We start from the raw sequence: 16,329 nt of genomic DNA, 5'->3' as shown, positions 1-16,329 counted from the left end.
GACCAAAAGTCAAGATGCTCGTCAAACTTAACAAAAAAAAAAAAAAGTACGTTCTAAATGAAACTTCAGACGTCACTAATCACGTGACTCTGGCCAAACGAATCAAGCCTCGACACAGTGCTTCTGAAGCAGTTGATCTTTTTGATACACGCACCGGAGTGTCAGCTTCAAGCGGACCATCACTACCTCTCACATCTAAAGGTAAGTGCCAAGGTAACTTTGAACTGAGTTCAGTCAATCTTGAGTTTTTCGAAGTTTTCTGACTGAAGCTTTCTGTTGCTCTCTGTGAGAGAAGACCGTTAAAGGCGAGGCTCTCCAGAGTGTAGCAAAACAGGAAACCACAGCTGTGTGTGTGTAAGTGTGCAAACGAATAGATTAGAAGTGCAAGTGAGCCACGAGTATAGAAAGGTCAAGTTTCATGAGTTGTTTTTCTCACCACTGATCACGCGCTCAACACTCTACACATACTTGCATCACACGCGCGCTCTCAAGCATCAGTATTGTACAATTCTGGGCGTCACGTGAGTTGCAGGTGTCACCATATAACGGAAATCTCCATTGTTCTGTAGCAGTGGTTCTCAAACGTTTCACAATGAGTTTAACCGAGCGACATCAAAGCGCAGTAGTATAGGCCTATTTAGCACTACACACACACACACACACACACACACACACACACACACATATGTGTATATATATATATATGTATATATATATATATATACACATATGTGTATATATATATTGGTGTGTCGGCCCACTGTGCATTTGATTCTAATAACAAGCCTCAGTCTCTCCTGCTATACTGCTAAATTTTGTATCGGTGCTTAAACCTTTTGTGTTTGTTTCCAATAAGTTGCCAAAAATGTGTTCTTTTACTTGTCGGGTGAACATATGAGACACTTTGACTCTTCAGTGCAGTGTGGAGCCTAACAAAGATCTGTTTTGTGTCCCAGCTGATCAGCAGGAGGAGAAGAGTCTGACGGAGCAGCAGAGGAACATTTTCAGCTACTTGGACTCAGCTCAACCACTACAGAGAAAACAATGAGCTCAACACAGAAGGTGACAGACAGAGCAGGGCGATATGACCAAAAATATTTATCACGATATACATTTGAAAATTTGCGATAACAATATAACTGACGATATAATTGACGCAATATAATTGACGAGACAAAATACTTTTACAACTCCACAACTTTATTAGTGCAAAAAATCCCATCAATGTATTTTCACTTAAACAAACAGCTGTTTTTTATGTGTATTAAAGTTATATAAAAATTTAACAGTGCAAATGCAAATTCCTTGCTGACAGTTTAACTAAAAAGCATTTCCAGTGGAAATTGGCAATCAGACATTTTTCTTTACTGAACCTGTTGGGTCTAAACTCAGACCCCGCTGTCTCCAGGACTTATTCCCATGAAAGAAAAACAAGACAACAGCGATCAATCGATTTACTTGCAAGGGAGGCCTCGTCGGTATCTCAGAAATGCACTTCGAATCTAATTAGCATGATTTTAAATGTATCTAAATCCAAATCTATATTAATTAGAAGCAGATTAGTCAACAGCCCACAACTGAGTCTTTCCATAGCCAGTGTTAGAACAGGTCACCCAGATTAAACTACTCGGCGTTACCATAAATCACCACCTTTCATGGTCTCAGCACATCGACTGTTTTTAAGAAAACGGGACAAGGCATAGCTATGGCTATGAAATGCTCTTTCTGTATCACTTCTTCAATTATGAAAGATGTCATTAATGCACTAGTAATGTCTCATCTGGAGTATTGTTCAATCATTTGGTCAGCAGCTAATAAGACAGATCTTAACAGACTTCAGTTAGTCCAGAATAAGGCGTCCAGATTAGATGTTCATGCTATACTAATTAAAAATGGACCGATCCTCGCCTCACAAAACGCGCTACTTGGCGTAACCCAGCTTTGCTTATCAGAGAAGTATGTGTCACTCGATAGAGCGGCTGCTGTCTGCGAGACCTGTCGGCGAACTGGTGGAGCATTTGGAGCCTCACTACATGCTTCCAAACCGCAGCATTTTTAATCTTAATCTCTTCCATACTGAGGCGAAAAGGAAGCGATTTGTCCCGTACTTCAGCTAGAATGGAGGAAAAAAAAGACTGGAGTTAGTCTGTGTCCTTAAGCTGCAGCTGCCTCTTCTTCTCTCATGTTTTCTAAGTAGCTGACAGCTGGTAACTGTGCAGGGGCGGCTCTAGCAAAGCTTTGCCAGGGGGCAGGTAGGGCATTAACAAGAAAAGGGAGGCACAAAAAATACTTTTCTTTGTTATTTCACTTAAAGGACTAACTTTTAATAAATAATTATCTGAATCTTACAACCAAAGTGGTCATCTGATTAAATGTATAGAAATCCATTACTGTATATGGTAACTATTAAGTCTAATTTACACCCTGGTAAGCTATAGTCCTTTTTCCTTTGGGAAGGTACCATCTGTGCAGTCTGCAATTCTGTTGAAGAAAGATGTTGAATGTATTTAATTATTGTAGAAACATAATTGATTATTTCTGTGCATTTGATGTACACGTGCATTAAATTAAAGTTCATTATGTCGATTAAGCATCATGAGGTGGAGGGCGGGGGTGGTTCTGGGAGATTTTTGCTGGGAGTTGGCAACTCTATTAGTTAGGTTGTTTAATATTTCTGATAAGTACTCTTTAAAATACCAGAATAGGAAGGATGGTGCAGGTTTAAGTTTATTAGATTGATGTGTGTTGCTGAACTATAAAATATTTGAATAGAATAGAATTCAACTTTATTGTCATTGCACATGTCACAGGTACAGGGCAACGAAATGCAGTTTGCATTCATCCAGAAGTGCTTTAGCCATGATATAGATATATTACAATATATATTAGCAATAATATAGATATGTAAGTATATTACAGAAATGGGTCTATTATGGTATGTTATAATGTACACGGTATGAAGTATGTTATGAATATGCTATAACTATAAGTATGTACAGGCTGTAGTGAGTACAAGCTATGAACAGGATATAAATATGAAAAACTATACAGAATATGAAATAAAAAAAACTATACAGAAATCTGAGATATAAAGCTATACAGAAATGGGAAATATGCAAGTTATAAACAGTTGTACAATTAAAAATTATCGTATTATACAGAATGATTATTTATACATAATTATACAGTGGTGCAGTTAAGATAAGTGAGATATGTGGATAATTTCTACAGAGGCTGTATAAAGTGCTAGTGGTTGTGAGTGGTGGTTCAGTCCATGTTATTATTGTGTGTTTGAGGGTACAGTTGTCCATTGTGTGTGTGTGTAGGTGGTTGTGGGTGTGTGTATGTTCAGTCCATAAGTTTAACGTGGGTCAGACGTCAGGAGGCAGAGTTCAGGAGTCTGACAGCTGTGGGGAAGAAGCTGTTCCAGTGCCTGGTGGTCTTAATCTGGAGGCTCCTGTAGCGCCTCCCAGAGGGCAGGAGGGTGAAGAGTCCATGTGATGGGTGACTGGGGTCTTTGATGATTTTCCCAGCCCTTTTCAGAACTTGAAGCTGCTCACACGCTCCACAGCCGTCCCCTTAATGTATACGGGTGGATGTGGGTCAGCATTCCTCCTGTAGTCCACGATGAGCTCCTTGGTCTTCTTGGTGTTAAGCAGCAGGTTGTTTGTGTCGCACCACTCAGCCAGACGATCCACCTCCTCACTGTAGGCGTTCTCATCGTTGTCACTGATGAGGCCAATCACCGTGGTGTCATCTGCAAACTTAATGATGGTGTCAGAATCATCAGCAGGTCTGCAGTCGTGGGTGAAGAGGGAGTAGAGTGAAGGGCTCATTTGGTGTAACGGAATAGCTTTAGTGTCTTGTTTTTAAAACTTGAGTATGAACTTATACAAAATGCAGCAAGATATTTATTTAAAAAACTGTTTTATTGATTACAAAAAACGCTATATGGGATTCATATCGGTATCAGCAGATATCCATATGATATCGGAATCGGTATTGGACCTTAAAAAGTGGCATCGTGCCATCTCTAATACTAATATCGATAAAATGCATTATCAACTTTCTTGGCTTCCTGTACAGGCTCAAATATTCTATGGCTTACTTGTAGTTATAAAGAACGCAATTCTGTTAAACACACCACATTTATTTCTGCTCAGCTGCAGTATCCAGATGAAATACATAATGATATTACACGATTTTCAACAAACTGCAATTTAGTAAATCCTCGAGTTAAAAGTAACTTTTTGTAAAACTGTTATATTTAGAGCAACTTTCAAGTGGAATAAATTGCCTCATAAAATTAGAGAATTTGCAACTATTCAAAACTTCAGTGAACATTTAAAAGCTGATTTACAGAACTTTTAGTTGTTGTAATATTGTAAGAGATGATTTGTTTTTGATATTTGTGTAATGTGCCTCAATGTTATTGATATTATTATTATTATTATTGTTATTATTGATTGCTTATATTTTAATTGTGAAACCTCACTGTGGATGTAAGAGCCAAATTATGTGGATATCTTGAATCCACTTTATTGTATAATATTTTATATGATTGTATTTGACGGAAGACGAGCAACATCTGTTGTGGAAGCTAATGGGGTTCCTTTTGAATAAACAAATAAATAAACATATGATTTATTATCACTGAATAATTATGTATAAATCTATAAAAAAAAATAGAAATATGTAATAGAAACAACAACTGTGTGTGTGTGTGTGTGTGTGTGTGTGTGTGTGTGTGTACAATCAGGAGGGATGGGCATGATTTTAGTGTTTAAACCAGGGGTCGGCAACCCGCGGCTCCGGAGCTGCATGCGGCTCTTTAGTCCTTATACTGCGGCTCTGCGTGGTTTGGGAAAATAAATTAGAAGTATTTCGCTGAAGTGTATTTTATTTATGTTAGTTCTTTTAAACTTGTAGTTCTAAAGTGGAAGATTATTGTGATATTGAAATATAAATATAAAATTATATTCTATTATTTTTTCCTCGCTCAATATAAGCGTCACACTTGCGGAAGCTGGTATTCCCGCCGAAACACCGTGCATTTATCGAGACTTTCAACCCCAGGTAGGCCAATTATGGATCTTCGGATCCACATTATGTCAGCAGCTCCACCCAGGGGCGGATCTAGAAGGGTGGAATGGGGTGGCAAGTGCCACCCTAAAATGATCCCTTGCCACCCCAAGTGCCACCCCAGTTTTGTATATGACAGTGTTGTTTATTAAAATAAGATAGCATTAACAGTTTGAGCGTAGTTACAGTCAACAGTGAATATAAATGCTCAAACTGAATATATTGCATAGTGTTCCCCCCCTCCACCATTAACAAATGGTTCAGCCCATAGCAGGACCGGCTTTTTTCTTGTTTTCAGTAGCAGGAGATGCTTATGATTGTGCCAGAGCACATTTTGAACAACACCATGGGAATTTCGGATTTTACACAGGTGGTTGGATGTTACACTCTGGAAATGGAATGAAGGTGAGTGTTATTAACCCTCTGTGGTCCACGGACGCTGCACCTCCAAATCACATGACTGATTTAAGCTGACGCAGCAACAAGCTGCAGCCACGCAGAGTCTCTATTTCAGCCATTATTGAAAGTTCGGACTTCAAAGTTTTTAAATTTTAATTACAGGCCAGTAAATCCACAGTTATGATAATATATATAAGCCATGCTTTTTACTAAATACTGTCATCACGTTTTTGTTTTGTGTGTGTGTGTGTGTGTGTTTTCTTTTTAAGCGTTTTCTAAGGACAGCGTGAAAACAGTAAAGAAAGAAAAAGCCACCTCTTTCCTATTGGTGGAAAAATGTAGCATGTCGACCAATTAAAAAACAAAGTTGACACGTGGGATTTGGTTGTTTAGGAAAAGTTTTGGGAGTGACGGCAGCGAGACAGAGCGAGTGAGAGAGAGAGAGAGAGAGAGAGCACGAGTTTTTAGATGTGGGAGATTTGTGACGTTTAGTGTGGAGTGTATAGTTAGTGTGTTGTGTTGTCTCGTGTAGTTGTTCTGTTGTGTAGTCGTTGTTTTGTTTTGTGTGTCAGTGAGGGCACTAATGAATGTCACTAAGGCACATTTGCAATATAAACACTGTCACGAAGTAGAAAACCAGCGGAGTGATACACCTCCTGTTGTCAGGCCTGCAGGTTTATCCCTGTGCTGTTCTCCTCTGTCTTTTGGTGGACCAACAATGTTTTTACTGGCACACCTAATTTGTGGGGCATCTTATGGCAACACCTGATTGTTCTCTCATTTTAGTTTTTTTTTTAGCGTTTTTTTTTTACAGTAAAAAAAAAAACTACTAGGATTTTAAGTTCTTTGTGTGATTTCAGATCAGTAATACTAATGCTGTATGTCAGTAAAAAACAACTACATTCAGTTGAGCTGAAAAGAATGATCCCAAACAAGGCAGGGGAAAAAATAAAATGAAACAATTTGAGGGTGAAATACAAATGTAAACTCAAAAGGAGTCAAAAATGGCCGGTTGTATTACAATCCTCAGTGAGTTAATTCAACAAATCATAAAATATTAGGTTTAAATTTTTGTTCATGACAGCGCAGGTTTCTGACGTTTTCTGTAATTTAAGCTGTAACAATGTGATTGCTTTCTAAGAAAAAACAGTGTGAAACTTAAGTTAGACTTGTGTTTATAAATGAACTGCTCCATGTTGTGTAGCTTTCTGGATTTTATACTTATTGGGCTACATATTTATTTATTATACAGGCTATACAGTACATAAGATCAAAACTCACATGTTTTATGTAACTAAAGTGTGTAATTATGTGGGCTACAGACAATAATTAAGTTATAGACTATAACGCGTATACTTACTGCATTTGAATCATTTTAACCATATGTAACCACCTGCATATGTGTTTGAAAAAAAAAAAGGCTTTGATTTTGCCACCCCATTTGATTTCTTTGCCACCCTCATGCCACCCTAAGAAAATTTCTCTAGATCCGCCCCTGGCTCCACCGTGAACTATGTTAAAGACAAACACTGCTCACGCCTCACAGACGACAGATGACAGCTTACAGTCCTGCGTAAACTGACTTCGCACAGCACCGATTAGCAGACGCTGTGCGCAGAGGCTCAGGATCAGAAGTCCCATTGTAAACACATCACGGCAGACCCGACGATGTTTGCATGAACGCGCTTTTCAGCATCTCTTTATTGACCACTTTTCACACACGGTTGCTGTACGCATACAGCCGGCTGTAGCTTCGCAGCTCACAGCCCGACACACACCACCAACAACAACAGCAGAGAGAGCACAGACTTTAAGGCGTGGAGGCGTGATTGCGGGTGCCGCTCAGCTGCGTCCGCCTCCCCTGCAGCGGCGCTGCAGACCACGCCCCCGCCGCACACATTAACCAGGTAAAATACATATTTAGGCAGAATTTTGCAAATATCTATTTTCAATTTTTCAGCAGCATAGTGCTTTTTTACCAATTATTTTTTAAAAGTCAGGTCAAGGCTCCAAAAGCCCAAAGGAGATATAAGGGAGGCGGCTCACAACAGTTTTTGTTTGCTACATGGATCATTTTAGTTGAGCTGGGTGTCTTTGCTTTTGTTATATTTCTTTAAGAGTTCAAAATGTGTTGATTACATAAATAAAATGTAATTTTCTCTGTAGCACTTCATGGATTTCATAAGCAGCACACCTTAGTTGTTCACACAAAGGTAGAAAACAATATATACAGTGTTATCTTCATTTTAGGCTCCCAGTGTTTTCTTTTGCGTGGAAACCGGGTCCAAGTGGCTCTTTGGGTGTAAAAGGTTGCAGACCCCTGGTTTAAACAGTCATGAATTATTTTTAGCACCAGGTTGGATGTAATGTGTTAGAACTACCAGCAGGTGGGGATAAGAGACCTTTAAGGTGTTTGGTGCCACACTCCACCTTCAGGTTTAAAACTAGTGTTAATGGAGGGAGTTTGAAGGTTGAGTTTGTTCCACGACTGCATTTCACTCACTGCCTCTGTTTGTATCTCTGTCACTGCAGGACCAACATGGAGCGAGAAGTCAGCGCTCTCAGGAGGCCGACAAACCTCACAGAAGAAAGAGAGAGAAAACATACACCTGTGATGAGTGTGGGAAGGATTTTACTTCAAAGTGTTTACTAAAACGTCATCAGGTCATCCACACTGGAGAGAGACCGTTCAGCTGTGACTTGTGTGGAAAGTCTTTTTCCTTGAAGGGTTCCCTAAAAACACACCAACTCCTCCACAGTGGAGTTAAAGCGTACAGCTGTGATCAGTGTGACAGAGCTTTTACTCGCAGTAGCCACTTACAGAGTCATCTAGTTACCCACTCTGGAATTAAGGCATACAGCTGTGACATTTGTGGAAAAACTTTCAGCCAGAGAGGGGACCGAAATATACACCTACGCATTCACACCAGACATGATGTGTACTGCTGTGAACAGTGTGGCAAACATTTTACAACAAACCAGAAGTTACAACACATGTTTACCCACACTGAGGAGAGACCTTATAAATGTGACCTGTGTGAGAAGACTTTTAAATCTCCACATTACCTGAGACGACACCAACAGATCCACACCAGAAAGAGACTCTACAAGTGCAGTTACTGTGAGGTTTGTATTTATATTGTTATCTTGTCATTTTAGCCTGACTGTTTGGAACAACTCTGCTCATTAAACTGTGTTAGCATGTTAGCAATTCTACTGCATGGAAAAGCAGCTCTGAGTGATTATTCAGATTTTCATTTCAGTTATGATTTTAGTATTACTGTAGTATTATGGTGGTAGTATTGTAGTTATTGCAGCCCAGTAAACTGAGTGTGTTAACTGAAACAGTAAAATGTAATAGGACGTCTTCAGAGATGCTCTTTATTTCAGGCGACGTTCAGGATAAAAATGTTGAAGGACTGACTTACACTGTCTTTGTGTCTTTGTTTAGAAGCAGAGCGACACAGATGGATCCAGTTCTCAACCCTGTCATCACCGTGGTGGTGGGAAAGACTTTCATTGTGACCTCTGTGGAAAAACTTTCAGTCGGCAAGACAACCTAAAAACACATCAACGTAGACACACTGGAGACAAACTGAAATACTGCAAAGAATGTGGGAGAAGCTTCACCACATCATGTGACTTAAAACGCCATGAACTGATTCACAGTGGGGTTAAAAAGCACCTCTGTGATCAGTGTGGGTCATCCTTCAACACTGCAGGTGAGCTTAAAACACACAAACGAGTCCACACAGGAGAGAAACCATACAAGTGCAGACACTGTGACAAAAGCTTCTCACAATCAAGTGGTCGTATCTATCATGAACGTACACACATGGAAGGAAACTACAGCTGTGACCAGTGTGACAAGAGCTTCAGGAATCTCAGTTCATACTCCAAACACAAACGATCCCACGTTACTAATAAACTGTTTCACTGTTACCAATGTGCCCAAACATTCACCTCATTGTCTGCTCTGTGCAAACATCAGCGTGATCACTCAGGGCTGAAATCACTCCCATCACTGGATCACAGTGAATCTGAAGAGACAGAAAGATCCTCTGGTTTCAGTGTAGACTCAAAAAGCTTGAGATCAGGCTCCACAGAGTTCAGATAGAATCATTTAAACTTGTGTTGAACTGAACTGGTTGCTGGGCTGAACTTCTACATAATACAGATTTACATGGGATCTTATTTTCTGTCGTTTTACTGAGTCAGTTTTGTCCTTTTTTTTCTGTCCTGGTTTTGCTCGTCTGTAAATAATTGAAACTCAGTCAAATAGTTCATTGTTCTCCAGCAAAACGTTTTGGAAACTCATGTTTAACCTTTGAAACTCTGACATGTTTTAGCACACAAGGCTTCATCGGGGAGTTCACTCATGATTGGACCATGAGAATAAAGGTTTTTAGTTCTTTCAAAGAGAGTCTTGGAGCTGTTTGATGTTTTTGTTTTTTCTGAAACCACCTGAAAGAGAAACTGTTTTTCTTGCTTTATGTAGTGTGGAAGTTTTTAATGTTTCTTTCATCTGTGATGTTCTTTAATGTGTTCACATGAAGATGGTACAAATAAACTGTCCTTTTAGCTTTAGCTCCTAATTTATTCATTATTTATGGATGTAGCACAGCAGCAGTTTCTTGATTAACACATGGAGGGCTCGGGATCTGATGGTAAATAATGTTTTGTGTCCTTGTACACATCATACAGCTCAGCTGTTCCACAGATGTCAGGTTTACACAGTGGGATGGTTTGTAAGAACGCAGCTCTCCTGTGGATAAATCCTTACTCTTAGCCTCAGGACCTCACACAGTCCCAGCAGGTTCGGTCAGAAGATTTATCCCTTTTTCATTTCTATATGATTCTTCTTGCATCTAAACAAAGGTGATTATGATGGTGATGAGTCATTTATGAAAAAAGAAGCAAAAAACAATATTGTTGTATGAGGATTTTTATGGCAGATTTTGTGCATCAACGTTTTTGTACATGAAAATGTTAAAAGGATGCAAAGGAGGAGGAGGGCACAAGAGCTCAGCACGTGATACTGACTGGAAGCAACACAGCTGCTGTTGACAAAGCAGCAGAGTCAGATATGAATGTGTATTGAATTCATCGTGTAAATATACCAGATTTATCCACATACGCTAGTTTTCACCTTTTTTTTTACTTTCAGTAAGTTTACTTTTAGTTTACTTTTACTTTCTTAAGACGCAGGAGAATCTGATTCATCATGATTGAGCATTTCATTAAAGTAATGTTTAAAAGACATTTCTCGTTTGTTCTTTCAGCTGCAGCCTCGCTGGTGTTTAACTGTCTGACAGTAAAGAAGATAAAAGATATGTGCAAACACAAACACATGAAAAGTATTTGCAGAAAAGCTTAAAGCTCTTGTTTGTGTGTTTTTTCGTTCCAGTCATCGCCAACATGGCGAAGATGTGAAACTGCCTTTCTGCTACAGTATCTCCTTACATACATCAATCAATCAATCCTTATTTATAAAGCACTTTTCATACAAAAAATGTAGCACAAAGTGCTTTACATGGTTAAAAGCAGCCCACCCCACCCTCCAACTCACTCCCCACACTCTCATTAACATAAATGATCATGAATACATGGATTTCATTGAGTTATACTAATTTGTTTCTTCATGGCGAGACATCAAAGTTCGCCATGCTGCTGGGGTCATACCCTTTTGCGAAAAGTCACAGTTTTCACTGTAAACCAAGACCAACTCCTTAAGGCTTTCCTGGAGAAATTTGAGGCTGCAGATGTCACCCATTACAATACTGTACCCCAAAGTGTAAAACATGACATTTCCTGTTCCCACTAGGTGGCGCTGTACCTGATGTCAAATATGGCAGTTGAAATATGTTCAGGGGTCGAGCCTTATTGTATGTGTGCTCTTTGGTCCAGATCGGACAATGTATGACAGAATGAGAGGCAATAATATTTTCATGGCGAGTCATCGAAATTCGCCATGGCGCCACGGCGTCACCGTATTGTGAAAACTCAAAAGCTCCGCAATTTAACACGGTCCAGGTGTGTAGTTGACACTGACCAAAGATGAAGCTTATACGACCAAATCCCAAGGAGGAGTTCGAAAAAGTTCGAGGCATGGAAATGGCAAAATTAGAGCCAAAATGTCACCTTCAATCCAAAATGGCGAACTTCCTGTTGGGTTTGCGTCAATGGTCCCACTGACTTTTTTGTTCGTCTTGGCATGATACACATGTGTGCCAGATTTCATACATGTAGCTCAAACGATGTGGTCGTAGGGCTGCATTTAACAACGCATAGGTGGCGCTCTAGAGCCATTTCCCAGTGCTCATATGTAAAAGCATTAAAATACAAAATTTTTCACCAGACCTGGCATGTGTGCAAAATTTCATGAGTTTTTGGGCATGTTTAGGCCCTCAAAAAGGCCCTTGTTTTGCCTGAATAATAATAATAATTAAAGCTGCAAGCAGCGATACGAGGGCCCTCGCACCCCAGCACGTCGAGCCAAGCCCAACACCTAAAACCAGCGCGTCCGATCTGATGTCACATTGATGGAATTCATGCGTTTAACCCACAGCAAACATTTCATCTCATTCAATCATGATTATAGTCCTCCCACTAGGTGGCGCTCTAACCATTACTGACAAATGGCATAAGAAACATTTCCGAGCTCAAGTCTTATCATACCTGTGAAGTTTCGGAGAGATTGGACATTGTGTTTTTGAGTGACAGCAGATTACTGCTTTTTGGCGAGTGATTGAAACTCCACATGCCGCCATGACCACCCCGTTTCCCTGAACGTAAAAAGCTTCGCAATTTAACATCACAAAGGTCTTTAGATTCCACGCACTGGAGATCTCGTCAATATGATGAAATTCCTTGGAGGAGTTCGTCAAAGTATGAGGCCTGAAAAGAGGGGAAAATGTCGCCAAAATTACACATTAATTTTAAAATGGCTGACTTCCTGTTGGATTTGGGATATTGCTCCAAGAGACTTTTTTGTACATCTTGATATCTCCAATAAGCTTACCAGGTTTCAGACTCATAGATAAAACACAGAGAAGGGGCTGTTGTTTTGAAAATTTGTAGGGGGCGCTGTGCAGCCATTTTGCGCTAATCAATGAAAATGATCACATAATAACAAAGCGCTCATCACATTGGAGGTGTGCGCCAAATTAGAAGACTTTTTAAACTTTCCAAGCCCCTCAAAAGCCACTTCAATGGTCATGGTGAACTGCGTTACCACCAGGGTGCGCCGTTCAGTTTAAAGTCACAATTTTCTCACTGAAGCATCAGGAGGGACTGATGGTGATATTCACCGCTTTTCAGGTGGCCACAATGAACCTGTGAAAATCAGTACAACAAAATGAAAGACATGACATTTCCTGTTGCCACTAGGTGGCGCTCTACGTATTCCTGACAATGGGCACATCAATCTTTTCAGGGCGGGTCTGACATCAAACCTGTAAAGTCTGGTACTGATCAGACTGGATTTCATTGAGTTATACTAATTTGTTTCTTCATGGCGAGACATCAATGTTCGCCATGCTGCAGGGGTCACACCCTCTGACGAAAAGTCACAGTTTTCACTGTAAACCAAGACCAACTCCTTAAGGCTTTCCTGAAGAAATTTGAGGCTGCAGATGTCATCGATCACAATACTGTACACCAAAGTGTAAAACATGACATCTCCTGTTTTACACCAAAGTGTAAAACATGACATTTCCTGTTCCCACTAGGTGGCGCTCTCCTTGGTGTCAAATATGGCAGTTGAAATATGTTCAGGGGTGGAGCCTTATCATATGTGTACTCTTTGGTCCAGATCGGACAATGTATGACAGAATGAGAGACAATAAGATTTTCATGGCGAGTCATCGAAATTCGCCGTGGCGCCACGGCGTCACAGTATCGCGAAAACTCAAAAGCTCCGCAATTTAACATGGCCCAGGTGTGTAGTTGAAACTGACCAAAGATGAAGCTTATACGACCAAATCCCAAGGAGGAGTTCGAAAAAGTTCGAGGCATGGAAATGGCAATATTAGAGCCAAAATGTCACCTTCACTTGCAAATGGCGGACTTCCTGTTGGGTTTACGTCAATGGGCCCACAGACTTTTTTGTTCGTCTTGGCATGATACACATGTGTGCCAAATTTCATACATGTAGCTCAAACGATGTGTTCGTAGGGCTGCATTTAACAACACATAGGTGGCGCTACAGAGCCATTTCCAAGTGCTCATGTGTAAAACCATTAAAATACAAAATTTTTCACCAGACCTGGCATGTGTGCAAAATTTCATGAGTTTTTGAGCATGTTAAAGCCCTCAAAAAGGCAATTCATTTCAATGAAAAATAATAATAATAATAATAATAATAATAATAATAATGATAAACAGAGGAGATACAATAAGGCCTTCGCACTCTCAGTGCTCGGGCCCTAATAATGATAATCATAATAATAATAATAATAATTAAAGCTGCAAGCAGCGTTATGAGGGCCCTCGCACCCCGGCACGTCGGGCCACGCCCAACACCTACAACCAGCACGTCCGATCTGATGTCACATTGATGGAATTCATGCCAAGAACCACCAGCTAACATTTCATCTCATTCAATCATTATTATAGTCGTCCCACTAGGTGGCGCTCTAACCATTACTGACAAATGGGATAACAAACATTTCCGACCTTGAGTCTCATCAAGCCTGCGAACTTTGGGAGAGATTGGACATTGTGTTTTTGAGTGACAGCAGATTACTGCTTTTTGGCGAGTGATTGAAACTCCACGTGCCGCCATGGCCACCCCGTTTCCCTGAACGTAAAAAGCTTCGCAATTTAACATCACAAAGGTCTTTAGATTCCACACACAGGAGATCGGGTTAATCTGATGAAATCCCTTGGAGGAGTTGGTCAAAGTATGAGGCCTGAAAAGAGGCGAAAAAGTGGCTAAAATTACACCTTAATTTTAAAATGGCTGACTTCCTGTTGGATTTGGGATATTGCTCCAAGAGACTTTTTTGTACATCTTGATATCCTCCATAAGCTTACCCGGTTTCAGACTTATAAATAAAACACAGAGCAGGGGCTGATGTTTTGAAATGTTGTAGGGGGCGCTGTGGAGCCATTTTGCACTATTCAAGGAAAATGATCACATAACAACAAAGCGCTCATCACATTGGAGGTTTGGGCCAGATTCCAAGACTTTTTAAAATTTCCAAGCCCCTCAAAAGCCACTTCGTCTTTCATGGTGAACCGCGTTGCCACCAGGGTGCGCCGTTCAGTTTAAAGTCACAATTTTCGCACAGAAGCATCATGAAGGACTGATGGTGATACTCACCGCTTTTGAGGTGGCCACGATGAACCTGTGAAAATCAGTACAACAAAATGAAAGACATGACATTTCCTGCTGCCACTAGGTGGCGCTCTACGTATTCCTGAAAATGGGCATATCAATCTGTTCAGGGCGGGTCTGACATCATCCCCGTCAAATCTGGTACTGATCACATTGGATTTCATTGAGTTACACCAATTTGTTTCTTCATGGCGAGACCTCAATGTTCGCCATGCTGCTGGGGTCACACCCTTCAGCGAAAACTCACAGTTTTCTCTGTAACCCAAGACCAACTCCTTAAGGCTTTCCTGGAGAAATTTGAGGCTGCAGATGTCACCCATTACAATACTGTACCCCAAAGTGTAAAACATGACATTTCCTGTTCCCACTAGGTGGCGCTGTCCCTGATGTCAAATATGGCAGTTGAAATATGTTCAGGGGTGGAGCCTTATCATATGTGTCCACTTTGGTCAAGGTCGGACAATGTATGACAGAACGAGAGGCAATAAGATTTTCATGGCGAGTCATCGAAATTCGCCGTGGCGCCACGGCCTCACCGTATCCCGAAAACTCAAAAGCTCCGCAATTTAACATGGCCCAGGTGTGTAGTTGACACTGACCAAATATGAAGCTTGTACGATGAAATTCCAATGAGGAGTTCGCAAAAGTTCGAGGCATGGAAATGGCAAAATTAGAGCCAAAATGTCACCTTCACTTCCAAATGGTGGACTTCCTGTTGGGTTTGCGTCAATGGTCCCACTGACTTTTTTGTTCGTCTTGGCATGATACACATGTGTGCCAAAGTTCATACATGTAGCTCAAACGATGTGTTCGTAGGGCTGCATTTAACAAGGCATAGGTGGCGCTACAGAGCCATTTCCCAGTGCTCATATGTAAAAGCATTAAAATACAAAATTTTTCACCAGACCTGGCATGTGTGCAAAATTTCATGAGTTTTTGAGCATGTTAAAGCCCTCAAAAAGGCCCTTGTGTTGCCTGAATAATAACAATAATAATAATAATAATTAAAGCTGCAAGCAGCGTTATGAGGGCCCTCGCACCCCCTGCACGTCGAGCCACGCCCAACACCTACAACCTGCACGTCCGATCTGATGTCACATTGATGGAATTCATGCATTTAACCACCAGCTAAAATTTCATCTCATTCAACCATTATTATAGTCGTCCCACTAGGTGGCGCTCTAACCATTACTGACAAATGGCATAACAAACATTTCCGACCTCGAGTCTCATCACGCCTGCGACCTTTGGGAGAGATTGGACATTGTGTTTTTGAGCGACAGCAGATTACTGCTTTTTGGCGAGTGATTGAAACTCCACGTGCCGCCATGACCACCCCGTTTCCCTGAATGTAAAAAGCTTCACAATTTAACATCACAAAGGTCTTTAGATTCCCACACAGAGATCGGTAATCTGATGAAATCCCTTGGAGGAGTTCGTCAAAGTATGAGGCCTGAAAAGAGGGGAAAATGTCGCCAAAATTACACATTAATTTTAAAATGGCTGAC

At 40.6% G+C, this 16,329-nt stretch overlaps 1 protein-coding gene across 1 annotated transcript; it reads left to right on the top strand.

The window, feature by feature from the left end:
• The first annotated feature begins 1,040 nt into the window (after positions 1 to 1,040).
• On the top strand, positions 1,041 to 10,914 carry LOC112843844 (zinc finger protein 239-like). Its single transcript, XM_025903029.1, has 4 exons — positions 1,041 to 1,062; positions 8,014 to 8,607; positions 8,933 to 9,308; positions 10,889 to 10,914. Exons 1-4 carry the CDS (start codon positions 1,045 to 1,047, stop codon positions 10,912 to 10,914), a joined length of 1,014 nt encoding a protein of 337 aa, XP_025758814.1. The 5' UTR covers positions 1,041 to 1,044.
• The last annotated feature ends 5,415 nt before the right edge of the window (positions 10,915 to 16,329 follow it).

The sequence above is a fragment of the Oreochromis niloticus genome, linkage group LG23 (genome assembly GCF_001858045.2).
Source record: "Oreochromis niloticus isolate F11D_XX linkage group LG23, O_niloticus_UMD_NMBU, whole genome shotgun sequence".
Classification (NCBI taxonomy): domain Eukaryota; kingdom Metazoa; phylum Chordata; class Actinopteri; order Cichliformes; family Cichlidae; genus Oreochromis; species Oreochromis niloticus.
Note: the sequence above shows the minus strand (reverse complement) of the source record. Positions and strands in the feature narration are given on the sequence as shown.

What these genes read in the sequence shown, in the direction of transcription:
- LOC112843844 (XM_025903029.1), top strand. An exon ending in ACAAGTGCAGTTACTGTGAG is followed by an intron (nt 8,608 to 8,932) that starts GTTTGTATTTAT and finishes GTCTTTGTTTAG; the next exon opens with AAGCAGAGCGACACAGATGG. An exon ending in TGGTCGTATCTATCATGAAC is followed by an intron (nt 9,309 to 10,888) that starts GTACACACATGG and finishes TTTTCGTTCCAG; the next exon opens with TCATCGCCAACATGGCGAAG.